Source organism: Neovison vison, chromosome 14, assembly GCF_020171115.1.
Source record: "Neovison vison isolate M4711 chromosome 14, ASM_NN_V1, whole genome shotgun sequence".
NCBI classification, from domain to species: domain Eukaryota; kingdom Metazoa; phylum Chordata; class Mammalia; order Carnivora; family Mustelidae; genus Neogale; species Neogale vison.
The window spans coordinates 27,976,154-28,003,677 of record NC_058104.1 but is presented as its reverse complement, the minus strand read 5'-3'; the positions used below and the strand labels follow the sequence as shown (position 1 = coordinate 28,003,677).

Below are 27,524 nucleotides of genomic sequence, written 5' to 3'. Positions count from 1 at the left end.
GATACGTAATGAAGGAAGGTTCACAAAATGTTAACTGTGAAATCAGACTGGTGAGTAGATGGGTACTCGCTGTGTCATTCTTTCAACTTTTCTGCAAGTTTGACATATTCGCAGCAAAATACTGGTTGGGGTGGGGGGTTATATTCCTTATTTACGGACCGGGCTAAAAATACCTCTTACACAGCTCAAGCTGAGTGATTTTCCTAAATGTGCTAAACCAATGCTTTTCAACCCGTGGATCTCGTTAAAGTGAGACTCTGACCCAGCAGGACTCAGTTGGCCAAGACGCTGCATTTCTAACAGCACTTGGGGGTGCTTATGTAGCTGGTCCGATGACCCCACTCTGAGAAGTGGGGGTTTATGCTACCGACCACGTTTGCCCTTGACGCCTCCAAGCACAAATGGAAACACCTCCTCCCTCCCTCCCACCCCACCCTAAGCAGGAGCCTCCAGGCCTGCAAGCTGAAGGATCATAGGCTGGAGGCAGACAGGAACCCCAGGAGAGCCCTGTGAGGCTTGGTCAGCCGCTCCCAGATTCTAGACAGCCGCAGGCTTGGAGGAGAGAGTGGAGCAGCCCCACCAAAAAACCAAGACCAGAACAGATGTCTGAGTCATGCAAATGGCAGAGGGCCAGCTGGGGCGGACCCTGGCTTCGTGACTCAGCTGGAGAGAGCCCAGAGCAGCCCAGTGCTGCCAGCTCCCCCTCCCCACACAGACCCCGCCTGACCCAGGCCACTCTGGGAGCACAGCTGACCGCCACCTCCAAGAATAAGCAACCTATGACCGAGGCTCTGACCTCAGGAGGGCAGCTGGGGCCAGATTCTCTGCATCTCTGATGCAAGCCCTGATGATGAAGGGGGAGACAGGCAGAGAGAGCACCTAACTTGTGCTCCTCTCCTCATCACAGGCCTCAGGTCCCTGGGGGAAGGGGCTGCTGCAAGCACCACACGGAGCCTTGACCCATTTTCAAGGCAGACTGGAAGGAGGAGGGACTTGCCTGAGGTCACAAATCTTAAGTCCTACACCCTGATTCTCAGGCTTCCCAGGCTTCTTCACGACTGGAGTAGCACAGCTGTTTGCTCACGCCATCGATGACTGTCCCTTAGGAGGCCACAAGCTTCCTGAGGTTACCCCGTAAACTGCACTCTCCAAATTACGGCCAGACATCATCAGCCATCCCACAAGCTCTTCTTAGGACCTTGCCCCCACCTAGAGGGGCGGGTTATGTCCCCACCCCTCGAACTCAAGCCGACTTTCGGGATGGCCTCCATCGAGAGAGTGTGGCAGGAGTGACGCCACGGGGTGCTGGGACTGGGTCGTAAGTGGTGACAAAGCTTCCACCTAGCTCTCTCTCTAGGAACGCTTGTTCTTAGACACGCACCGCCACATCATGTTGTCCCCCAGGCCACGAAGACGTGGACTGTCAGACTCCATTGGAGGCTCGGGCTGGGGGCCAGCGCTAACCACCAGACACGTGAGTGAGGCTGGCTATTGTTGGGGAGACCCCGCAGGGGACCGCCCAGTCGAGCCCGGGCAATGCCCAGGATGAGGAAACCTAAGAATAAACTACTATTGTTTTATGGAACCAAATTCAAGGTGCTTTGTTACGGGGTAGCGGATAGCCGTAGTGATGCACGAACCACGTCAACTGCACACCCTGCTGTGTCCCCAGAACCATGCAGAGGGTACGACAGATGCTTAATGAATGCTGAAGGGCTAAAGGAAGCCCCGGATCTACCCAACTCCAACCAGAGGCTCCTCTTCCATGACACCTGTCGCTTCCCCCCTCAGACTCAGGGTGTATGGTAGGGCCTAACAGTCCCAATCATCTTCTCTAACTTCCATTCCTAATAATAAAAAAAAAGAATGGCAGGGGACAAGAGTCGGGGTGTCCCAGCCCCCTGCAGCTCAGCCTCCAGCTGCCCTGGTGTGGCAGAGTGACCCTGGCTGCCGGGAACACAGACAGTACAACAGGAGGAGGAAGCCAGCTCTGTGAGCACCCAGGAAAAGAAGCGAAAGAAGCTTTATCCAAATCCCCAGGGGGAACCGGAAATCATAAATTCCTTCCCCCTGCCCAGAGCATGTGAGACAGTCCCTTCCGGAAGGCAGAATCTCAGGTGTTACAGGGAGTCTGGGAGCCCAGGTGAGGTTCGGGTCGCCCTGCCAGCTTTTCCCGGGCTCAGTTTGCCCTCCGAGCAGAGCGGGGTCTGTGGCCACTCAGGCGGGTATGACTTGGTCTCTGTGCTCACCAGCTCCACAGCACGGCCTGACATTTAATCAAAGTTTCCTGACGGGGACACGCCATGGCCAAACATCCACACCCACACACATGAACACTTGGCCCAGGAGACCTGACAGCCATAGCCCTCTGAGCCCCTCCTTTGTGCCAGGCATGAGCAGGGATCCAGTGGGTGTCCCAGGCATGGGTGCTGCCCTCAATAACTTTATACACACGCACAAGAACACATGCACACACACATGCACCCACATATTTTCATGCAGACCAACACACATGTGTCACATGCACACACACCAACATGCGCGCGCGCACACACACACACACACACACACGCACACACACTCTGCACATTTCTCCAGTACCGTTCCTCCTCAATCAGGGAAGTCCAAGAATGGGGCCTCTCGGAACACACACCGGGACATGGGTTTCTAACAAACACGGTGGCAAGGGTCAACCTCCTCCGAGCAGACTCCCCACCGGTGCATCCATCACCCACGAAGGCATCCTCAGCCCCTTGCTGAGGTGCAGGCCAAGCCCAGCGGAGCCACAGCAGCTGAAAACTGCTCTGGCTGCAATTTGCCCAGTTAACAGTTGACTAACCACGAACAAAGCATCAAATAAATGCTCCAAAGTCTCCCCTCCCACTCAGAACAAAATCCAATGGCTCATGTGACTACAGGCCACTGTCCCCACCTGTGGGATGCCTTGTCTTAGCTGTGTCTGGCCTCTCGCTGCTCCAGCCACACTGGCCTTTCCTGCTGCTCCCTTGACATTTCACAGCAGCTCCTGCCCCAGGGCCTGTGCACTTGCCACCCCTCTGCCTGGACCACTCTTCCTCTGGGTATGTGCTCAGCTCACGCCCTCGCTCCAGAGAGGTTTCATGAGGGAGGCCTCCCTTGATGGCTCCTCTCACATCAAAACTGCCCATGACCTTCAAACAACATACCCATTTCCTTTCCATGCTTTCTTCTCCTTCTTAGGATTTACTGCCACCTGACCGACAATACTTGGCTCCTGGGTTACTCCTTGTCCACCATCCCCTAACTCACCCCCATGACAACACAGACCTCAGGTGGGCAAGAACTGCTTTACTCACTGCCACAGCCCTGCGCCCAGCCTGGCACGGGGCACTGGATGGAGAGGAAAGAAAAGAGGGAAACAGAGAGCAAGAACAGAGGTAGGAGCAGTCAAGGACTACGTTCCCTTTTATTCTACCAGCAGGAAGACTGGCCCTACCGCCATTATCCCGCTCGTATCCATAGGTACGTAACGGATTTCCCTGTGCCTCAAACGGACAGGACAGACCAATTCAAACCCCCTCAAGGGCCAGGCACAGACCATAAAAGGAAGCAAGACTATATAAGGCAAAAGGGAGTGGTGGGGACTGCGGTAAGGTAGGGCTACACGTCTCCCAGCTGAGGTCAACTGCTGCTGTGGGGGACAGTGGTCCTAATACTGCCAGAACTCCTCATTTTTCTAGAATAACTGCCCAGTTAGAATTTCTGGGAAATTTTCCAGCTCTTAAATGTTTGCTCACATGTTCTCAAGTCACTATGGAAATCAAATGAGAAAACCTACCAGCCTGCAAGACACAGCTATTTACAGTTATGAATCAGATAACTGATCAGGAATTATTATGAATTGTTATTATGAATAGACAATTATGAATTATTTAATTATGAATCATTAAGTGCCCCTAGACACAGCTAGGCCTCTGTTTTTCCATCTGTAGAGTGGGACGATGATACACCCTCTCTCTGGGCCTTTGGGGAAGATGAAATGAGATCCCAGACAGACAACGCTGGCACGGAACAGAGAGCTAATCCACATGAGCTGGCGCGGGGCAGTATTTTTCTCACACGCACACACACACACACACACGTCTCTGACCACACTTACGGGGTCGTGGATGGTTTCCGAGAACAGCGGTGGTCGGTCCGAGAAGCAGGACAGCATGAGCTGCATCAGCACGAGGGAAAAGTAAATGTAGAAAGTGACATCGCGAAACACGTCGATTTCAGCATCCTAAACGTGAGTCGAGGGAGGAGGAAGAGAAGATCACTTTCTGGAAGCAGCCTGCAGAGGCCGGGGCAGGGGGCTGCAGACCCAGGAACAAGGTCTCCTGCCCTGAGCCACATCCCCCAGCAAGAGAGAAGCGGTTACACCATGGTGCGGTCCCCGATGCCCGGTGAGGGCGGCCAACGTGCTGAAAAGAGGTTCCGGAGTTGGGAGTGAAGCAAGCCCACAGTCAGGGCCTGAGTCTCCTTGTACGGGCCCCCAGATGCTACCAACTCTCTCAACCTTTCTGCACTTTGATTTCTAAAAAACGGATGGGCAGTTCTCAATTGGAGTTGGGAGGAGGGGGGAGTCACCTCCCAGGGAACACCTGGTAGTTGCCGGGGACACTCTTGCTCACCGTGGACTTGGGGGCTGCTCCTGGCACCCAGTGGGTGGAGGCCAGGGATGCCACCCCACCCCACCCCAAAGAGCCTACGAAGGTCAGGAGAGCCCCTCACAACAAAGACATCTCCAGCCCAAAATGTCAATAAGTGCTGAGGCTCAGAAACCCCGTAGGAGTAATTCTGAGCAGTTAATAGGATTACACATGGAAAAAAAAAAAAAAAAAAAAAAAACTTAGTCCCTGCCTGGCACCTTGGAAACATGCCCTCAAGAAATGTCAGCTGCCCTCAGCGCTAAAGATGGTCTGTCCCGAACACTGCAGGTGCTTAATCAACGTTCAGTGGCCAAGGAGCTTGAAGGTGGCGGAGGACAGCAGGGTAGCAGCTGATAAAGCACGCCCTTCTGGCTTCCCAGGAGCGGCGTATGACAGCCAACTAGAACCGCTTCTTAGCCAGAGTGTTAGCTGATGGCAACAGGTAACACGGGGACAGGTACTGGGCCCCACGGGGGACAAGGGGGCAGCCGCTCTGCAAATACCACTCCGCACTGAGCTCCGTTCCAGGCTAACGGCATCTAGAGGCAACCTGCCCTGCGGTTTACTGAGGACAGAGGCTCAGAGGGTGGTGAGCATCTGTCTGTGGCTCCCACCCCTGGAGAACCCACACGGGCCCCTGAAGCTACACAGGTAAGTAGGGCCCTAAGGAAAGAAAGTTCTAGAACAAAGGCAGGATGAGCTGGGGAAATCCCTGGTAAAGAAGCTGGGCCCAGGTAGCATCCATCCTCTGGTTCCCATGGCAACATGTGATTTCTGCCTAAGCTGGAAGGAGCAAACATCTCTTCCAAGGGGCCTTCTGTGGGAAGATATGGAATAAGGCCACCACTTACCTTTTTTTTTTTTTTTTTAAAGATTTTATTTATTTGACAGAGAGAGATCACAAGTAGGCAGAGAGGCAAGCCCAGAGAGAGAGGAAGGGAAGCAGGAAGCAGGCTCCCCGCTGAGCAGAGAGCCTGAAGTGGGGCTCGATCCCAGGACCCTGGGATCATGACCTGAGCCGAAGGCAGAGGCTTTAACCCACTGAGCCACCCAGGTGCCCCAACCACTTACCTCTTTTAAGGCAGCCATGATTTTGGATCTGAAGATGGCAAGGGCACACAGTAGGGCTACAACCCAGAAAGTGAGCATGATCCCCGAAGACTGGACTCCTTTCCTTCTCTCGAGTTGAATTAAAAAGGTAGCAAGCAGCTGCAAGAGAGAAGCATACAAGGGAGTTGTCAGAAGACCAGGGGTCAGGACCCCACCGTCCCGGCAGACGGCAGTCCTGGAGTACGGCTGCCCTCAGCTCAGTGGTGCCAAAAAGCAGCCCGGCGAGGACCCGACTCCGGTACCAGCCGTGCTCTCGCCTTGCTGGGGACCCTGCATGCCACTGATGTCCTCGGAGCCTCCGCTGCCTCACCTGCAAGAGAGAAAGGACCACAGCCCCTCATGTGACAGCGGCGGGAATCTCGGGACACCGTGTGTAGATCCAGGATAGGACGGCGAAGGTGGGGAGCAGCTCAGTTTACAAGAGAGAGGTACACTTTTTCCGGAATGAATGGGCACTGCTGAGTGCCCATAAAACTTTATTTAAAAAACAGGCAGTGGGCCGACCCTTGCTTTACAGGTGGACAGACTTATGTTGAAGTCCCAGTCCTGACAGACTAATTCTCCTCCCTTGGGGAACAGTGAGGACTGCACTCCTTCCTAAAGGGATGAAGGTTTCATCACCTGCCTCCACCTATACATCTCATCTGCAGGGGACTTGGTTAGAATGACGGTGGGCAGGGGAGGCTGGGGGTTTATTTCATTCCTGATACCTGAGGCTATTACCCCATGTCTTAGATGACTTAACGATCAGGGAGAGAACATAAGCGGTAAGACCGCTTTTTCTCAAAAGAAGGAGAAAGGCCACAGTCCTTCCCTCGAGAAGCAGAGCTGGCCTCCCGAGGCCCATCCCCCAAGCCGGTCATGAGCCAGGCTTCTGAGGAGCTAAAGGTCACCCATGATACCTGCCTTTACTCCCCAGAAGCACATCCGTCTGTCTGTCCTCATTCATCCTCCCTGGGGGGCCCCCCATCTCCCTCCCTCGCCACATTTAATCCATCAGCAACTCACACTGGCTCTGCCACCAGGGCTGGTCCTCAGTTCACCCACTGCTCCCCCTGGCCCCAGCCCCCTCCCCTCGTGCTGGGTGACCCTATGGGCACCCCCCCTCCGCAGCCCCAACAATCCAATCCACTCTCCACTCAGAGGCCACACTCAGCTTTTCAAAGCACAGAACCAGGCATGCCACACCCTTGCTCCAAACATCTCCCTTTAGGACTGGAGGTTTTAACGTGGGGTCCAAGGACAGGCTGCAGCTAGAACCCAGAGGTCCATGAACTTGGATGGAAAAACAATCACATCTTCACGTTCCCGCAAATCAGCACGGCCGGTCACTGAGTGGAAGCAACACGCCGCACGACACGAGCAGGACCTGGGGCTCTGTCACTAGAAATCGTGCCTGCAAACACGTAGCTGAAGCTCTCTCCCACGATCGCATGCGATCATCATGACTTGAAAATTACAGGGGCAGCCTACCCCCTCGTAGGTCTTCATACAAAATGTACGTATATTTTTACTTTGTTTTTTAATCTTTTGCTAACTGTGTTTAAGTACAGTTCGTTTCCCAAACCCAGGGCCCTGCAACTGGACGATGGAAAAAACGACGTGGGGCAAAACCACACCATCAAACACACGGAGCAACTCAAAAACTTGGACACTCGCAAGGCGGCTGAACTGCCGGTCTGAGAAGTCAGCCACACACAGCCCCCAGCCAGCACGGTGCGTTCACATGACATTCTGGAAAAGGCAAAGTGATGGGGCAGAAAACACACCCGTAGTTGCCAGGGGACAGGGGTGAGGAGGGAGGGGCTGACCACAAAGCAGGGGCAAGCCCGAGGGAACTTTTTTAGGGCGATGGGGCTGTCCTAGATCTCAACCAACCAAGGAGCTGGTAGTTACATGACAATGTGGGTTTATCACAACTCATGAACTTTCATTTTGTTAAAAAAGTGAATTTTACTATATTTAAATTATGCCTCAAGTAAAAACACAGACGTAATCACAAAATCTTCACATATGATGTGTGTGTGTGATTCGTCTCCTTGTGAGCCTTTGTATTTATGTGAGGAACATAATCCTCAGACCTGACTGGCAAAGAAGAAAAGGGCCCATGGCACAAAAAAAGCTTTAGAACCCAAGTTTGGGAATGCAAAACAAAACAAAACCCACTCACCCTGAAGCTCCAGGTCCTGCGGGGTCAAGCCCTCTGCCCTTGACATCCCCACTCCCCGCTTCTCCTTAATCCCTCTCCTGCAGCCACACAAGCCAACCCCTTCAATTTCTCTGACCCCAGGACTTTTGCACATGCTTTTCTCACCAACTGGACAGTCCTCTGCCCCCAGCCTCTTCAACTTTTTAACATCTTGCTCACCGGTCAGCCTCGGCTCCATCAACCCATCTTCCCTAGCCCCCAGACCAAACACATTCGCCAAACTTCACCCCTATGACACTCTGCACAAGAGCAAACACTTTGTGCCTTTGGGGAGAATCATTCGTTGAGTATCTGTTTGCACAACCGGGCATAGGCTCCACGAGGACAGGGACTGTGTCTGTCATAACTCCAATTCCTGGCATACAGTAAAAGTATATATATTTGTAAAAATACAATATATTTGTAAAAATACAAATATATCTGTGGACTGCTCTCATTCCATACTCCTGCCCCCAGGGATGTAGACAGACTCTCACTGTAGCATGAACAGCAGGGCTGTTCCTTTACCCTGTCATGGAGCTCACAGGGAAGGAGAGACTCTGAGGATCTCACAGCCCAGGTCACCTCTTAGCCAGCTCAGAGCCTCAAACAGCATAAAGCCCGGTGACCCTCAGCCCATCACATCTGTGAACCCAGCATCACAGACATACTCGTCAACAAAGAATCAGAAGACCAGGAACAGGAAAAACTGGGGAGTATGAGCCACTCCAGCGAAAACTAGTTTACCTTTACACCTTCTTGCCCAAACGTTCAGGCCAGGAAAGCCAAGCTCTCCGTTTCCTAACACCCTTGACATATTTATGAAGTGCTTATGGCACGCTAGGCATGGTGCCCGGCTATGGGGACACAGAGGTGAACAAAGCCCACGGGGAGTGCCAGGTATTGGCAAAGAACCCCATCAACAGTGGAGGAGGCACTGGGGTGTGAACCCGGTTCTACCACAAACTGGTTGTGTGACCTTGGGTCAGTTCCTTCACTTCTCTGTGCCTCAACGTGCTTATCTATGAACGCAGGAATAATGAGCAAAAATCCCTACGTGAGTTAATATGTAAAGGGATCAAGACTGTTAACGAGTGCAAGAAAGATTCACCATCCACAGGGCGCCTGGGGAGGGCTCAGTCGGTTAAGCATCTGCCTTCAGCTCAGGTCATGATCCCGGGGTCCTAGGAGCGAATCCCCTGTATTGGGCTCCCTGCTCAGCGGAGAGCCTGCTTCTCCCCCTGCCTGCCGCTCCCCTTACTGGTGTTCTCCTCTCTCCCAAATAAAACCTTCAAAATAAATAAAAATGAAAAGATGCACGGCCCTCCACAATCTGGCTCCAGCGCACCTCTCCCTTCCCCTCTCCATCAGCTCTGCTGTCCACACCCTGAAGCCCCAGTCCACATTCCTGCTTCACCGAGGGCCACTCCTTCAGCCCCAGCCTCTAGCCCTTCCTTGGATGCACTACTCTCCCAGCTCAAAACATCCTGCCCCGAACTCGCTTCCCTCCTCATTCTCAAACTCACAAGGCCTGGGCTCGACAAGAACCTTCCAGGCGCCTCCGAGGACCCAGGTATGGGGTCCATAAGCAGGAAGGGCCGTGAATTCAGAGGACATCACTGTGGCACGAGGGCCTCTACAGGGACTGCCCCCTGCTCAGCTGTGTGACCTTGAGGACATTTAACGTCTCTGTAGGAGCTTTTGTCTCCTCCCCTGCCAAAGGGGGACAAGACTGTTCTAAGAACAGATGAATTCTAATTTCTAATTTCAGGAAATGTAAACCACCAAAAATGGTGCCAGGCACATAATAAGGACTTAAAATGTGTCAGCTTATAAGAAAGCAGTTACTCTGGCTGTGTTTCCCATGAAATAATGGGGCAGGGTAGTTTCTTATTTGGCTTGGCATCCCACCCTGTAAGCCAGAAGCTGAAAATTCAAGGGGCCATTAGGTCCCACACAATTAACATAAACAGCCAACGTAGGCAGTACGAGAATAGAACACAGCAGGCACAACCAAAGATGGCAGCCACCTTTCAGCCCCAGGGGCAAGGAAGGCAACAGGGCACAGTGAGGACTGGGGCCAAGTGCACAGCACATAGCCCCCTTCAAGGCTATACTGTCTCTCAGCTCTGGCTAACTGTTGCCCCAGAAAACTATGGGCTGGTGGGCTGGTGTTGCCACCTTTGGCTTTTTCAAGAGAAATCAGATTTTTGGATTTTTATTGTGAGATCTTCTAATTTCTACACTCTAGCTGCTAGTTTTGGCCTGCACAGTGCCTGGTAGATAGCTAGCCCGACTTACCATAGTGATGCCCAAGAGGGTTGGGCTGACCAGAAACACTGGGGCCAGGAATTTGCCCCAACTTCTTTCCCAGAAAGAGTAGAAGAGGTCTGCCCAGCAGACGATCCACAGCAAAAATCCCAAGGCCTGGAAGAGAAGGATACATATGTCTTACAACAGAAGACACTGGAACTTTCCCCAGCCCCCCTGCAAAAAGCTCAGCCTTGAGCCAACCTCTAAACTATCAGCTGCGGTCCTTAAATACAGCACACGGACTCTGGAGCATGGACAAGTCCTAGGCAGGGGGAGCCACCCTCTGGGTCATCACACGCAAGTCTATAACTAGTGTATGATGGCCTCTCGCACCTAGGGTGTGACTATTTGGTCGCTGTTCTTCCCATCCCCGGAAAATTCAAGAGCCCAGTCTACAGCTTACCTCCATCTGCCACCCCGCACACCTGCCTAAGGCACCTCACACTACAAGCACTCATTCCACAACAGTCACTACCCACTGTGGGCCACCTTGTTTCCAAAGTGCGAAGGATACAACAATGAACAAGATTGACAAAGGTCCCTGCCTTCATGGAGCAGAAATTCTAATGGGGAAAAAATGGGCAAGAAAAAAACTGAAAAATATATAATACGATACCAGAGGGTGATAAGTAACAGGAGAAGAAAGACAACAGGTAACACGGGGTGGTCAGGGAGGGCCCTATGCAATCGGGTGACATACAGCTAAGGAGCCAAATGTGGATATTTGAGGGCAAGAACAAATCAGTTCTGAGGATCAACAAGTGCAAAGGCCCTGAGGTAGAGAACATGTGTGACAGATTTATGGCTGCTGTGGAATGAGCGCTGAGTGTGGGAGATGGCTGGGGAGGAGCCTGGGGCCAGATCAGCCTGGGCCATGGTAAGGATTTTATTCCCCATGGTGAGAAGTTACTGGAGGCTTTCTGAGTAAAGCTTTTTGTTGGTTTCTTTGTAAAATCTGTTCTACATTTTTAAAGGGAGATGTTGCTCTGCCAAAAAAGTACAAAGTGCTCCCAAAGGTCTGAGAGGAAGACATTAGATCTAGACACCATAGAGAAATTATTAGCATTTTGTGTGGTATGAATGAGACACGTTTGGATGGGGGTACTGTAGGCAAAGGGGCAGCTTCAGTAAAAACACATTCAAGTTTTCCTCTTTGGGGGGAACTAAGTCTTGGGAAACGTGGCTGTACAAATGAAGTGAGATACATGCTAAGTGGAGAAGAAAAAGCGGAATGAGGAACATGACACGGGACTGCCCTCCACACGTCTTCCTGGAGAACGCATATTCTCGAAGGGGAGACACGGTCCCTGTACAACTGGAGAAACCAGGCAACATTCTGACCAGCGATCAAAATGAACCCCCTCAATCTGGAGTGGATGACCACCACAGCCCCCAGCTGTAATACCCCCGAGAGACACAACCCCGCTTCCGATGTTTTCCAGCTGGACATGGCGTGACCCATGTCCTGAGGACACATCACGCAGACTCGAGCTGAGGAACTCAGTCTAGAACTGGCCCAGGCTCTTTCAATAGGTCAGTGTCAAAGGAAGGTGAGGTGTTCTTCCAGATTAAAGAAAAACCCAAGAGACGCCATGACTAAAAGCGCCACATGAGGGGCGCCTGCGTGGCTCTGTCTGTTAAGTGTCCAACTCTTGGTTTCGGCTCAGGTCATGATCTCAGGGTGGAGAGACTGAGCCCCATGCTGGGCTCTGCGCTCAGTGTGAAGTCTGCTTCAGATTCTCTCTCCCTCTTGCTCTCTCTCTAATAAATAAATAAAATCTTAAAAAAATAAATAACAAAAACACTGCAAGAATCTAGACTGGGTCTTGAATGGGCTTGGGGGAGCCGTACTAATTAAGGACAGGATTGGAACGAGGGACAAAATTGCAAAATACGGACAGATTTTTTTTTTTTAAAAGTATTGTGTCCATGTTAAATTGCCTGAATTTAGTTAACTGTACTGCCATGATGTAAGAGAATGTCCCTGTTTTGAGAAAAGACAAGCTGGAAAAACCGAGTAAAGATAGCACAGATGCTACCGGTTCTCAAATGATTCAGAAAAAATAAATCATACATGTGTACGGAGAGAAGAAGAGTCGATCGCAAATAAGTGTGGCAAAATGTTAGAATTTGGTGACTGTGAATAATGGGTATTCAGGGCTGGTGGGGGGAGTTCCTGGGATCTTCCTTGACACTCTTTCCAGAAGTTTGAAATCGTTTCAAGGTAAACCATTTTTGTTTTTGTTTTGGAAATAAAAAAGAAACCCTCGGGCGCCTGGGTGGCTCAGTGGGTTAAAGCCTCTGCCTTCAGCTCGGGTCATGATCTCAGGGTCCTGGGATCAAGCCCCGCATCGGGCTCTCTGCTCAGCAGGGAGCCTGCTTCCCTCTCTCTCTCTCTCTCTCTGCCTGCCTCTCTGCCTACTTGTGATGTCTGTCTGTCAAATAAATAAATAAAATTTAAAAAAAAAAAAAAAAAAAGAAACCCTCAGCTCAGATAGGAAGACCTCCCGATTATTTCCTGGTAATCTCGAGGTCAAGCCTCTCATGCTCACTGTAACGATGGGGAAGGAGGGGCTCAGGGAAGTCAGAACACGTGCTCAAGGTCATAGAGCTAGCAAGAGGCAGAGCCCGCGTCTGCACCCATGTCTGAACCCAGAGCCTCGGCCTTTACCCACCCCATCAAAAGTCTGTCTTCTAGAAAAAGGAACGTGGTTAAGTAGAACTACGTCAGTCTTCACCAACTCAAGCACACCCCGCCTCCCCAACCACAATGAAACCCCAAGTGACTTACAGTTTTGGTTTTGTTGAGATAGGTCATCTGAATGTAGCCCCGGTCATGGCGTGAGAGAAAGAGGAAGTAGAAGGGGAAGCAGACCCAGAGGTAGGAGCAAGGCACCCACACGAGGAACGTGTTCTGAAAGCACTTGGTGAAGTCGGGGCTGCTGGTGTTCCACGTGACATCCCATGCCTGAGGACAGAAACAGGTTCAGGGTCAACAGGCGGCACTGAGGAGGGACAGGCGTCCATGTGGATATCAAAACCATGATACAATGGGGTTTAAGAAAATAGACAAGACCCTACACCCGAGGGTCTCTTAGGAAGAACATGCAAACTGGAGAGATCAGCTGTCAGAAAGACTGTGAAACAAAAATAAGGCATATGGCAGGTATTGTCTCAGAGAATACACAGGTCCAGGGAACTGGGGCAAGTTCCAGCATCATACAAAAGAGGGAGCCGGGGGGCCTGCATGGCTCAGTCAGTTATGCATCTACCTTTGGCTCAGGTCACGATCCCAGAATCCTGGGATGGAGTCCCGCATGGGGCTCCCTGCTCAGTGGGAAGCCTGCTTCTCCCTCTGCCTGCCCCTCCGCCTGATTGCCCTCTCTCTCTGACAAATAAATAAATAAAATCTTTAAAAGAAAATCAGAAAAATCTGACAGCACCAGGCCCAAGTTCCCACCTCACAACCATCAGCAAGAGCTGGGGAACAGCCCATCTCAGGACAGGCCCCGTGTGCTCCAGGCCCCCTACCTCCCTCCTAGCATTTTCTCCCCACCACGGGACAGTAAGCCCTCCAGAAAACTCCAGCTATGTCTGGTCCCTGCAGCCTCGCCACGATCAGTAAGTGAGACCACCAAGGAACTCCAAGGAACCCAGAACCTTATGGTGTTATATTAAGCGTTCAAGCCACATTCAAGACTGCTGAAGAAAAGGTAACGGAAAAAAAAAGATCATTTCACTTAAAAAACACATCTGATAATCTGATAAAGACACAAGCTCTGAGCTTCTCAGAACAGAGACCTAGTTACGCACAACCATGTAAATATACTTAACACTCTTGGAGGGTACACTTCAAAACGGTTATTAAGATGGTTAGAAAAGAAAGGATCTGACTTTGGGCGCTTGGGTGGCTCAGTGGGTTAAAGCCTCTGCCTTCAGCTCAGGTCATGCTCCCAGGGTCCTGGGATCAAGCCCCAAGTTGGGCTCTCTGCTCAGCAGGGAGCCTGCTTCCTCCTCTATCTCTGCCTGCCTCTCTGCCTACTTATGATCTGTCAAATAAATAAATAAAATCTTTAAAAACAAAAAACAAACAAACAAACAAAAAAGGATCTGACTTTAAAAAAGAGTGAGTGAGCAAGTGGGTCTTTACCGGGTACCCAAACTGGTTCTTCGGAGGTGTAATTATTCTGTGATATAAACAGTTATTTCTCCAGAACCAAGAACAAGAAATCATTGAAAAATAAACTTTAAAAGGTCAACGCACACAGAGGGATTATCTGGGAAACTTCTAGACACAAAGAAACCCTAAAAAAGGACAAAGGTCATGCCTCTGTGGATTTGGGCATTTGGAAGACAGTCTTGTGAATAAAAGTTTAAGTTTAAGATTTATACCAAAGAGTGATTATTTTAACCGATTCCGCATCACTTCTAATTCTTAAGGTGATGGCGGAAAAGGGGATTAAACTGTTGGTGGTTATTATATACAGAACCGTTTCTGAGCAGCTGCCAGAAAAATCTCATTCCAAAGGAATTTGCCCTTCTAGTAAAAACAATGCTGGGCCTTAATACATGCAGTTATGTATACCAGAAGTTTGGTTCGTGTGTGACACATTTCTATAACCTGATGCTTGCCCCAATCATTCCTTGCCTGGACTATGACAATAATTTCCTAACCATTCCCTGTTTCCAGACCTCCTGGCCCCATTCAGTCCTCCCTGACGACAGCCAAAGTTATCTCACTTCTCTGGACATCCATAGACATGTATCTTCCCGCCCACCCACCCATCCATTCACCTACACATCTATCTACCACCCACTCTCTTCCCATGCATCTATGCATCTGTGTATCTACCCACCCACGCACCACTCATGTATCTACCCATCCATGCATCAACTCATCCACCCACCTACCCACCCACACACCAACCCATCCATCTACCAACCCATGCACCAACCCATCCATCCACCTATCCATCCACGCATCAACCCATCTATCTACCCACCCATGCACCAACCCATCCATCTACCAACCCATCCACCAACCCATCCATCTACCCACCCACGCACCAACCCATCCATCTACCAGCCCACGCACCAACCATCCATCTACAGGCCCACGCACCAACCCATCCATCTACCAGCCCACACACCAACCCATCCATCCACCTACCCACCCACGCACCAATCCATCCATCTACCAACCAACACACCAACCCATCCATCCTCCTACCCACCCACGCACCAACCCATCCATCTACCCACCCATGCACCAACCCATCTGTCTACCGACCCACGCACCAACTCATCCATCCATCTACCCATCTATCTATCCACCCACCTCTTCCCACGCATGCATCTACCCACCCAAGATCTACCCATCTATGAACCAACTCACCCATCCATCTACCTACCCATGCACCAACTCACCCATCCATCTATCCACCTCTGGACAAAATAATCCATCCATCTACCCACCCACGTACCCGACCCCCCAAGCACTCATACATCCATGTTTCTATTAATTTACCTTTAACAGGTCACACATTTTATGTGTTAAAATTTTTTCAAACTACACAAAATGGCACACATACGGCAAAAAATAAGTCTCCCTCTGAATTTTCAGCCCCGCATCCCATCCCCATAGGCAAAACTACTGTTAACATCTTGTGCACTCTTCCAAATATCATCCAGATAAAGTGTATCAATTTTGTTTTCCCAAAAAGTATAATACATAGTCTGTGCTGTACGTTGCTTTTTTTTTTTTTTTAAACCACAGTATTAGAAACCGATTTTTTCAGTAACAGCTGTTTTATTCTTGAGACCTTAATGGTATTTTCTTTCAAACAAAGGTAAAAGGGACAAGCCATCTTCCCATCCCAGGCCCTAACCCCCCAGGGCCCTGTCTCTAGCAGCACCCATTACTGGTTTCTCATGTGTCCTTCTAGAAAATAATTTATGTGTATATATTTTAACAAAAATACCTATTTTCTGTTCTCAAATGGAAGGAAGCATACTCCTCACACTGTTCTACACCTTGCTTTTTCTCGTTTTGCTTTTTTTCTTTGTTTATTTATTTACATAATCTCTACACCAGATTGGGGGCGCCGAACTCACAGCCCTAAGATCAAGAGTCTCTCGCTCTTTCAACTGAGCCAGCCAGGCACTCAGCTTTTTTCTCTTAATAACAGGTCTTAAAGGTCACCCCACACCACAAAGGAAGGGTTTCCTCATTCTTTATTTCAGGTACTTGGTATTTTCTTTATTTCAGGTACTTGGTATTCACTTTTTGATGGACCTGACTTTATCTGACCAGCCTCCTGCTGACAAGGGCACTGGGTTGTTCTAACAGAGGAACCACGCAGCAATGAACTAATAACCGGGGAAATGCCTCATTTCACACACAGGCAAACACAGTTAAAAGATGACTTTCTAGAAGTGAACCGGCTGGTACAAAAGGTGCATACATCTAAAACTGAGATTAACACTGCCCTCCACGGGGGTTATCAGTTCATACTCCACCAAACAAGGTACAAGGATGACTCCTTCCAGAACACCATGTTTTACAAGCTTTTTGATCTCTACAGACGTGGTAGTGGAAAACAGCTCACTGTAGCTTAAATTCCTTTTCCCTTTATCATGAGGGAAATGGGAGAGCTTTCCATATGTTTAAAAGCAGTAAGATTTTTTTCGTGCTCAGAGGAAAAGTCACAGATTTAAGTATTTGTGTTAAGAGATGGGACAGATCAGATTATCCCCTCTCCTTTGGGTAACACAACCTCGGATGGTTCCCTATCACCTTCAAAAGGTGATCCTTGCTGTGTATCCTGAGGTCTTCCACATCTGAGCCCTGTCTGTTTCTCCTACAACTTCTCCCACCCTGTTCCCCAGTGGGCCAACTCAGGCATTCACTCAAAGGAGCATTTACCACACATGGGTCAGGGATTGCTCAAAGCACTGGAGATTGTGGAGGGCAGTGGTTCCTGCCTTCAAGGCACTCCCTAGTTGCTGGTCAAATGAATGCTTCTTTGGGATACCTCCTGTTACATGCTCTCCCTACAGTGTCTTTCCACTCTAACAAACTCCTATACATCCTTCAAAACCCAACTTGGGTATCTTCTTTAGGAAGCTTTCCTGCCCCCTCCCCAAATCATCAGGCCCGTCCCCCAGTCTTTGCAATGCTTTTCTTCCTCGCCACGACCTCTGTCCTACAAGGACCATGCAAGGAACCCAGTGCAAGGGCCATGTGTACTCTACTCTTGACACCTATCCTCCTCATCTGGCAGGTACCCAGAAGTCACTGAGTAAATGGCTCTGGCCATGCCTTACCTCACCTCATCTCCCCTCCCCCACATTATTTCCTACTTTGCTTTGAAAAAAAAAATAACAATCCAGGGCACCTGAGTGGGTCAGTCATTAGCCATCTGCCTTCAGCTCAGGTCACCATCCCGGGGTCCTGGGATCGAGCCCCACATCAGGCTCCCCGTTCAGCAGGGAGTTTGCTTCTCCCTCTGCTCCTAACCCTGCTCTGCTTGCTCTCTCTCTCTTTCTACCAAATAATTAAATAAAATCTAAAAAAACAAAACAGTCCATCCAGGTAGAGCCTGGCTAGGACCTCAGAGGCCCTGGTCAAGCAGACGCGGACTGAAATTGGGCCCTGACCTCAGGCGAACCTGTGCGGGTCACTTCCCTTCTCCAGGCTCAGTCTCCTCCCCAGGAAAGTGGTCAGGAAAACCCTGGAGTGGTTACAGCCAGTAGCAAAGGGCATACTGTGTGACGGGGCCATCGCCCAGGACCGGCACACTCTAGAGACAAGAGGTGACTGTGAGTAGCAGATGCCAAGATTTCGCCAAAATCCCTGCCACTGCCACCAGTGCAGCCCAGACGTGGGAGGCTCAGAGAGCAGGGAGACGCTTGAGTTAGGAAGGAAGCAAGAGGAAACCGGGGAGCACCTAAGGACACGGAACTCCTGGCAAGGAGAAATGCTCAGCTCAGCGAAGGCTGGCGCCAGCCCTTCAGAAGGCAGCTTCCTGCTCCCAGCCACACGCCGGCCCTGACCCGCAGGGAGAGGCGGGAGGGAGGAGCCCCGGGAAGATGGGGAGGGGAGAAGGGGGGCACGTGAGAAGGGGAAATCCGCTTGTGAATATGAAATTTCACGGCTGTATGCTCCCTGCCCCCAAAGAGGGCCCCGACAACGGTCACCGGAGTGAAGACAACAGCCTCGGGGCCTCCAGTGTGTCCCTCACCAGCTGGGACTGTAAGGAACCTCTGTGCACCTTGGCCACCCCTGGAGAGCAGCAGTGTGACCCCGCTGTTTGGGGTTTTGGCAGGAAACAGCAAATGCGGAAGGCCAGGGGAAGGCTTAAGGAAGGGCGACAATTCACGGAGAGTCTGAGGGCCACTCGCTGCTCGCGACCCTGGGGGGCAGACGGCTACCCTGCTCTTCCTTCCAGCAGCTCTCTCTCCGATCTGGGCAGCTCCAGAAATCAAGCTCTTGGACTCTGCCAACGGAGCGGCCATTAACCCAATACCTGTGACAAAATTCAACCCCGGGAGAAGCGAGTCCAGAAAACTGTGCTAACCCAGTCACTGCACCGTGGGGAACCGGGCCTGAGAAAATCTCAATACAAAAGTGCATCGCTGGCTCCCCCAACCCAGGCTTCTCTGGACAGGACATCTAGACAGCTTCATCACCCCCCCCTTTTTTTTCCCAATTTATTTATTTTCAGAAAAACAGTATTCATTATTTTTGTACCACACCCAGTGCTCCATGCAATCCGTGCCCTCTATAATACCCACCACCTGGTACCCCAACCTCCCACACCCCTGCCACTTCAAACCCCTCAGATTGTTTTTCAGAGTCTATAGTCTCTCGTGATTCACCTCCCCTCCCAATTTTCCCCAACTTCCTTCTCCTTTTAACACCCTTTGTCCTCCATGCTATTTGTTATGCTCCACAAATAAGTGAAACCATACGATAATTGACTCTCTCTGCTTGACTTATTTCACTCAGCATAATCTCTTCCAGTCCCGTCCATGTTGCTACAAAAGTTGGGTACTCATCCTTTCTGATGGAGGCATAATACTCCATAGTGTATATGGACCACATCTTCCTTATCCATTCGTCCGTTGAAGGGCATCTTGGTTCTTTCCACAGTTTGGCAACCATGGCCATTGCTGCTATAAACATTAGGGTACAGGTGGCCCTTCTTTTCACGACATCTGTATCCTTGGGGTAAATACCCAGGAGTGCAATTGCAGGGTCATAGGGAAGCTCTATTTTTAATTTCTTGAGGAATCTCCACACTGTTCTCCAAAGAGGCTGCACCAACTTGCATTCCCACCAACAGTGGAAGAGGGTTCCCCTTTCTCCACATCCTCTCCAACACATGTTGTTTCCTGTCTTGTTAATTTTGGCCATTCTAACTGGTGTAAGGTGATATTTCAATGTGGTTTTAATTTGAATCTCCCTGAGGGCGAAGGATGATGAACATTTTTTCATGTGTCTGATAGTCATTTGTATGTCTTGATTGGAGAAGTGTCATCACCCTTTTATGCGATAGCCCTCCCTACCTCAGCCCTGACATTTGAGGATGGCGGTGGGGGGCACAACTCCAAGGCTGCTTGACCCACAAGCTCTAGGAGTTCACAACATTTCTACAGAGCACTGTCATCTCACATCCCTCTCTCTTAGGGCAGAAAAATGACAAGTAGCACAGTCTGAGCGCCGATGTACCAGGCATGTGCCTAAATCCTTACAAGGAGAGGCACTGCTGCTATGCCCATTTCACAGATGATGAAAGCGAGGCACCAGGAACTAAGACATCTTGATCCACATCAACCCTCACATCAAAGAAACTACTCTCTTGTCCCCAGTGAGGCAGGGTAAGGATGTGGGATTTTACAGGTGTCTCTGCTATTTCTAAGGGAAGCACCAAAAGTTGGCAAGGGGTGGTGGGAGGAAGGAGTGTCACTTCTGTGGAGAGCTGAGAACGAAATGGACATTATAAAAGGTGGAGATGAAAGAAACTTGTGCTTGGTGCCATGTGAGGCCGGTGGGGTAAAGGGGTGCTGCTGGATCAAACTTCACCTGCAGTCCTCCTTCTCACTGGCCCTCTCCAATAAATTCACTTAATTGTTTACACAAGTTTAAAATGCCATTTGCTCTCACAATACAAAGTTGTGTCTCACAATATAAAGTATTCTAATAATACAAATTCTGATCCACTGGGTGAACTTTTACATAAATTGATTCTGAATTTGACATGCATGAATTGAGGTTTTGTACCATTACCAGGAGCATATTTTCTGGGTAAAATCTCTGATCTTCTCTGGGGCCCAAACAGCCTACCAGCAAAATGGGGCTACTACCATCTCCTCCCCCAGAGGAACCAAAAACCCATATAAATATTACTATTACATACAACCTCTTCAGCTGACTTTTTAAGGGCCTACTTTTTTCCTTATGTTCCCCCCTTTTCATATTCTCCTTTCCCACCACCCTACCCCATCTCCCAAAAAGACTATCTATCCCCTTGTCTCCTAGACCCAGTTTTCTTCTCTATTTGCTCTGTCACCTTAGTCAAGTTACATAACCTCTCTGAACCTCATCTCTAAGGCTGAGAATACATATCTCCTACAGCTATTCCAAAGATTAAATAAAATTACATATACACAGGGGCCCGCACACTCAATAAAGGAGTATTGTCAGTAATAAAAATAAACGAAGTCTATACCATTGTACTTCTTAAGATGATGATCTTACATTGGACACCTGGGTAGCTCAGTTGGTTAAGTGACTGCCTTCAGCTCAGGTCATGATCCTGGAGTCCCGGGATCGAGCCCCACATCAGGCTCCCTGCTCAGCAGGGAGTATCCTTCTCCCGCTGACCTCTCTGCTCTCATCCTAGCTCTCTCTCTCATTCTCTCTCTCTCTCTCAAATAAATAAACAAAAGATGATGATCTTACATTGATAATGTTAATAGTGATACCACTTAGCATTAAGTGAGCTCTGTGCCAGGCATTATTTCTATGCATTCAAAGTGAATTAATTCATTTAACCCCCATGACTACCTAAAAGGGAGGTTTTATTTTGATGGTGCTTTGCTATTTGAAGAAATGGGAGCAAAGAAGACAAGGTGTCACAGGTCACCCAGCTTGTATGTGAAGAGGCTAGAACTCAAACTTAGGAAGCCTGACTCCTAAGTAGTCCCCACCGCACCCCCCGGTGCTGTCTCCTCATGATGGGGAACATGGGAATCTTAGCAGGGCCTTCTGGAGCTGTGCCCGTGCCCATGAAAAATCTGGGTCAAGAGGAAAGCGTGAGTCTCCCAATCATCACCGAGTTCAGAACCCATTCCCTGTACCCACTGCCTATGGCTGCTGTTACAGATCACCACCTTGGTGGCTTATGGTAACATACTTGTTGAATCCCACAGTGATAGAGGTCACAAATCTGAAAGGGGTCTCAGTGGGTTACAATCAAGGTGTGGGCCGGGCTGCATTCTGTTGGGAGTCTCTAAGGCAGGACCCATTCCCTTGCCTCTTCCAGATTCTAGAAGCAGTCCACGTTCCTTGGATCATGGCCCCTTCTGCCATCTTCAGAGCCGAGAGCATCAGACCAAGTGCTACTCAGGCTGACACTTCTCACTTGCAATCCTGCTGTCTCCCTCTTCCGTGACACCTGGACCCACCCAGATAACCCAGGACGCCTCCCATCTCAAGGTCGACTATGACCAACAGCCTTATTTCCATCTACCATCTTCATTCCCCTCTGCTGTGCAACATCCCATATTCGTGGGTTCTGGGGACCAGGCCAGGGGCACCCATGGAGGGGCCATTACTCTGCCCACACATGCCCTCACATTAACTGGGGTCTCTCCTCAGCTCCATTCGACGGCTCTTGCACAGGAACCACAGGTGCCCTGGGCTGGGTCAGGTCCAGAAACCAGCCCAGGGCCGCCAAGCCCCACAAGGAGGGGTCCTGATGCTGACCAGCCCTCCCAGCACCACTGAGCTGGTCACTGAAGAACCGTATACTGGGGTATCTCCTCGGCGGGGGCCCCACGGGGCTTCCCCCCACAGCCTGCCGCTCCAGCCTGGTCCACACAACTCTAGAGGGACACCAGGCCAGGGGCTGCAGGGCCGAGGGAAACAGCCCTGCTCAGGGCCCCATGGGCTGACCTCGGGACAGGACAGGTGGTTCGAGAGAGGACGGCATGCAAACGGCCAACAAGAGCCAGGGTAGGCGATGACGAATCTGGGTCACTTGCATCTGGGAGTAAGGGTTGCTCTGACCTATTTAGTTACAAGGACCTACTTTGAACTTGGCATTCCAATGGGGCGTGAAGGTCCTCTCCCCGATGTGCTCACCTCAGGAACTCATAACAGGTGGCTTTCTACCACTCAGTGGACAATTACGTATCAGGAGACTACTGTGTTCCAATAACGTCCGGAGGTCAAGTTTCTACTCTCAGAAGATCGTTCTATTAAAACGTGCAAATAATAAATAGATAAATGAACAGCTATATGCATGTCCAGTGGCAGCACATGCCCTAAAGAATAGCACATAGGGGCAGAGAATAATGGTGGGGGCTGGGCGCTATTACAGACAGGAGCTCCGGGCAACGATGATACCTGAGCAAACACATGCTGGCAAGAAATTACGCAGCACCGTCCTCCACCAACAGAAACAAAAAGACCAAGGGCTTATGGAGGTTCTTAGTGGCCTGTGCCAGGACTGAATTAAGTGCTTTAGATCACATTTAATCCCCACTAACAACTCTGGGAGGCAAGCCCTAGAATGCAACCCATTTTACAGATAACAGAAACGGAGGCCATGTCATATAACCGGCAAGGCACATAGGTAGCCAGGAATTTGAATCCAAGTGTGATGCCTCTGTATACTTAAGAGAATGTTCTGTTTGCTTGTTTTAAAACCACATGCATGTACTACTGTTCCCATTTAAAACAAGCGTGAAAGGGTATAGAGATGCCTCTGCAGGCAAGGAAATTTTCTTAGAAGGATTTAAAAAAAAAAAAAGCTAACAGGGACTCTCTCCAGGGGGCCAGAGCTGTAGCTGCTGAGAAGACACTACTCATTTTGTTCTATTATCTTTAGCACCGTTTGGATTTATCACGCTGCATGTATTACCTCTAAACTAATAATAACAAAAGGAATTCGCACTTTGAATAAATAAACAGCAACAGCAGGGATTAGAGGGTAGACATTTCTAAGATGCTGAGCTGGGAACAAAAAGAAAGCAGGTATTTACTGGGCGACCAAGAGCTGAAATGTCCAGCACAGTGCTAAGTGTTCGCCAAGCACGAGTCCATCCAAACCCCTACAAGATCGAGACTATTCGAACTCTCCCTTTTTGGACAGGGGGGGACTCTGAGGCCCAGAGAGATTATGGAACTTGCTGAAGGCCACAGAGCTGGAAGGAGGCAGAGGCAGGCCTTGAACCCACAGAGTCTGACAGTGAGCCCTAACGTCCCAGGCTGTACCACCTTGGCCAGGTGCTTGGAACTCTATGGGATTTTCAAGGTCCACAGCCTCACCACCCAGCCTGGGGCAACTGGGAAGGCAACATTATTTGAGGCAGGGCATCCACTAAATGTCCTCAGGCCTTAGGGAGGCCAAGCTCATCTGTGCAGAACGGAGAAGCAACGTTCTGACCCAGATGTGGAAATATGATACAGCTGCCCCCACCCGCCTTCCCAACGTGCGCAGTGCAAGGGGAGGGTTAAGAAACAAGGATGGAGGGTGTGGGTTCTGGTTTCGACCTTTCACCTGAAAGCAGGGTTTCTTGCCCTTAGCACTACTGGTATTTGGGACCAGAAAATTCTTTGATTTGGGGGGGCTATCCTGTGCATCAAGGGATGTTCAATAGCATCCCTAACCTGTTTCCAAGAGATACCAGAAAGTACATGTCCCATTTAATCCTCACAAACAAGAAGACAGGTGCTTCAAACCCGTTTCACAGCAACTTAGGTCCCATCACTTGCAAGCAGCAAACACAGCCAGCTGCGACAACCAAAAAACGTCGCTATGCATTGCCAAATATCCCCTGGGGAGGCAAAAATTGCCCCTACCACCCTAAAGCAATGGCCTTACCAGGCCTCAGTTTCTTAATCTGTGAAATGAGACTAGTTCTAGAACCCAGCTGTTAAGAATAATCAGCGGGGAGTGGGGGGTGCGCCTGGGTGGCTCAGAGGGTTAAGCCACTGCCTTCGGCTCGGGTCATATCTCAGGGTCCTGGGATCAAGTCCCACATCGAGCTCTCTGCTAGGCAGGGAGCCTGCTTTCCTCCTCTCTCTCTCTCTCTGCCTGCCTCTCTACCTAACTGTGATCTCTCTCTGTCAAATAAATAAATAAAATATTTAAAAAAAAAAAAAAAAAAAAAAGAATAATCAGCAGGGCTAAACGATATGACCCAGAGGGTTCTGGGTTCAGTTCCCAGCCAAGAAACCGATCACTAAAACACAGGGTTGGTCGGTTGGTTGCTTAGTTTCATTCATTCATTCATTCCTTCTTTCCATCACATAACAGAGTACTTATTGAGTACCTACTCTGTGCCAAGCTCTGGACTAATCAAGGGGTTATGGGGATAAATCAGTCAATGCCCCCTTGAGACTCACACTAAAGACAGAAGGTCACAACACGTAACCGCAAAGAGCAATGTTCCCTATACAGGAAAGGGAAGGGTGCTGGGACAGCAAGTGGCAAGGTGAGGGTCCAGGAAGGTGACATTTCAGCAGGGAAGACTGCAAGCATCAGAAACAGCCAGGTAAACAAAGGTCAGGGCGAGAGGCAGGGAGCAGAGCATGTCCAAGGCAGAGGGGCGGCAGGGGCAAAGGCATGGAGACAAGACGCCATGTGGGTATCCACCTGTCCAAAAATGCAGAGTAAGTAAGATGACTACAAGCAAGAGTAACAAAGACTAGGGACCCTGGAATTGAAGGGCCTGAGTTTGGATCCAAACACCAACGCTTACTTTTGCCCCTTGACCTTCAGAAAATTAGCTAACCTCTCCTGCCCTAGTCTCCTCTCCTTCATCTGCAAATAGATCTAAAAATGGAACCTGCAGCACAGACCACAAGGGCTTAGCTTGCACGGAGATGCCTCATCAGCTCTGGGCAGCATGGGCTGGGGTCCACGGGGGTGCAGAGCAGGCCGGCATGAAGCCAGGGCGAACCCATAGGGCCACAGCTCGGGCTGATCAGAGCACTAATAGGACAGAAGCCCGTACAAACCATAGACAGTTTTATTTATTTACTTTTAATTTTTTTAAGTAAGCTCCATATCCAGAATGATGGCCTGAACTCACAACCCTGAGATCAAGACCTGAGCTGAGACAGAGCCGGACGCTTATCCGACTGAGCCACCCAGGCGCCCGTGTTCCTGCTTTACTGTCCATCGCTCTGTTTTATCACTGGAGCCATGCCCTATGAGGCAGGTCCTGCATCCCATTTTACAGAGAAGCAAACAGAGGTTAGAAGATTTTCCAGAAGGCACATGGGTGGGACCTGGATTCAAACACAGATAAGGCCGGCTTCAGCACCCTAGCAAAGGCACAGAAGGAAATCAGCAGGACATAAGCAAGCAATGAGCCCCCTCTCTGAGGAGCAGGGGTGAGGTCACGATTGCCTACAGAGCCATATTCCATGGCTCCAGAACCGATCCAAGGGCGAGACACCCGACCAAGGGACAACTCTGAAGCAAAAGCAAGGAGAGAAAAAGAGCACGAGGAAGCCAGTAGTCAGGTCCGTTGGGTCAGGGCCTGCTGGGCTTCTGGACATTAATCTTGTTTACACGGACGGCATGGGGCCTCTGCTTCCCCAGCACAAGCCTGAGAGAGACTGGGAGGTCTAAGGCTGCACCGCGACAGGCTGGTGCAGCCTGGGCTGGGGGGGTGGGCAGACAGCAGCAGGTGCCAACATCACGCGGGCTGCCATGGGCCCTGCCTGCTGCGAGCTGAGATGTAGCCCTTCCTTGCCCTCTGACTCACCAGAGCTAAGAATAAAGCCCAGAAACACTGAAGGGGGGGTTGGTGGAAGGGCCACATCCAGACCTTACCCCCAGCCCCCAAGGAAGGCAGGGCATGGCTCTGCACAAGCAAGAGCCCCAAGTCTCACTGAACCCTGACCCCCACCCCCACCCCCAAGGTGCAGAATCTGAGCATCTTAGAAAGACAGGGACAGGGGCTCCTTGCCAAGCCGGGACTCCTGTCTTGAAAGGACTGACAGCCAAGCAGAAAACAGAGCCTGGCTGCCTGTCACAGGTGTCCAAATGTCAACAGCAGCAGGCAACTTGCTCTGACCTGCCTTGACCCTGACTATCCCCATGAAGGGCCCTTCCCTACAAAGCACGCACCTGCCCTCATGGTCTCCATCTGGCCCTGACTGTTTCTGCTGATTTTGTCCCCAGCCACTTCCTCTCCTCCGATCATACTCTGGAGCTTCAGAAATCCTCCATTTGGTCCCATTCCAGGGACCTGGGAGGCATCAGGCATGTGCCAGCCAGAGGAACAGATCTGGGGACACAGCAGTAAATAGGCCCGACAGCATTCATCCTTTTACTGATGCTCCTAGCTGCTGAGGACCCAGCTGTGAACAGCAGGGCAAAGGGCCTGTGCTCCTGGAGCTGACAGCCTTTTAAGAGAACACAGAGTGGGGTGCGTGGGTGGCTCAGTGGGTTAAGCAGCTGCCTTCGGCTCCAGTCATGATTCCAGGGTCCTAGGATCGAGCCCCACATCAGGCTCCCCGCTTAGCAGAGAGGCTGCTTCTCTCTCTCCCTCTGCCTGCTGCTCTGCTTTCTTGTGCTCTCTCTCTCTCTGTCAAATAAATAAATAAAATCTTTAAAAAAAAAAAAAAGGACACAGAGAGTAAACGAGATAAAAATACACACATATAAAAAAAACACAACACATGTATAAACATACACACACATATATGTTTGTGTATGTGTGCAAGTGTGTTATGATAAAAGGACTCAGAGAACTGGGAAGACCTTGCTGAGGTGGTGTATTTCAGTAACACATTAAAGAAACCAGGGAGTAAGCCAAAAGGCCATGGGGGGGTGGGGGGCACACAGGAAACAGCAAGTGCCAAGGTCCAGCGGTAGGCACACATCTGGTACTTTGCAGCAACAACAGAGAGGTCAATATGTGTCAAAAGTAATGGGAAATGAAGTCAGGGAGGAAGGCAAGGGGCAGGGAGGGACAGACCATGCAGGACTAAC

General features: G+C 50.3%; 1 protein-coding gene across 1 annotated transcript in view; it reads right to left on the bottom strand.

Annotated features, from left to right (window-relative positions):
- The window catches only part of ABCC1 (ATP binding cassette subfamily C member 1), a 130,103-nt gene that overhangs the window by 76,651 nt on the left and 25,928 nt on the right, over positions 1 to 27,524 (bottom strand). Inside the window, exons 2-5 of the mRNA XM_044233081.1 lie at positions 13,076 to 13,252; positions 10,273 to 10,398; positions 5,745 to 5,882; positions 4,139 to 4,264 (exon numbers count right to left, since the gene is read on the bottom strand). Coding sequence (XP_044089016.1) covers positions 4,139 to 4,264; positions 5,745 to 5,882; positions 10,273 to 10,398; positions 13,076 to 13,252 — 567 coding nt within the window. The remainder of the gene's footprint in view (positions 1 to 4,138; positions 4,265 to 5,744; positions 5,883 to 10,272; positions 10,399 to 13,075; positions 13,253 to 27,524) is intronic.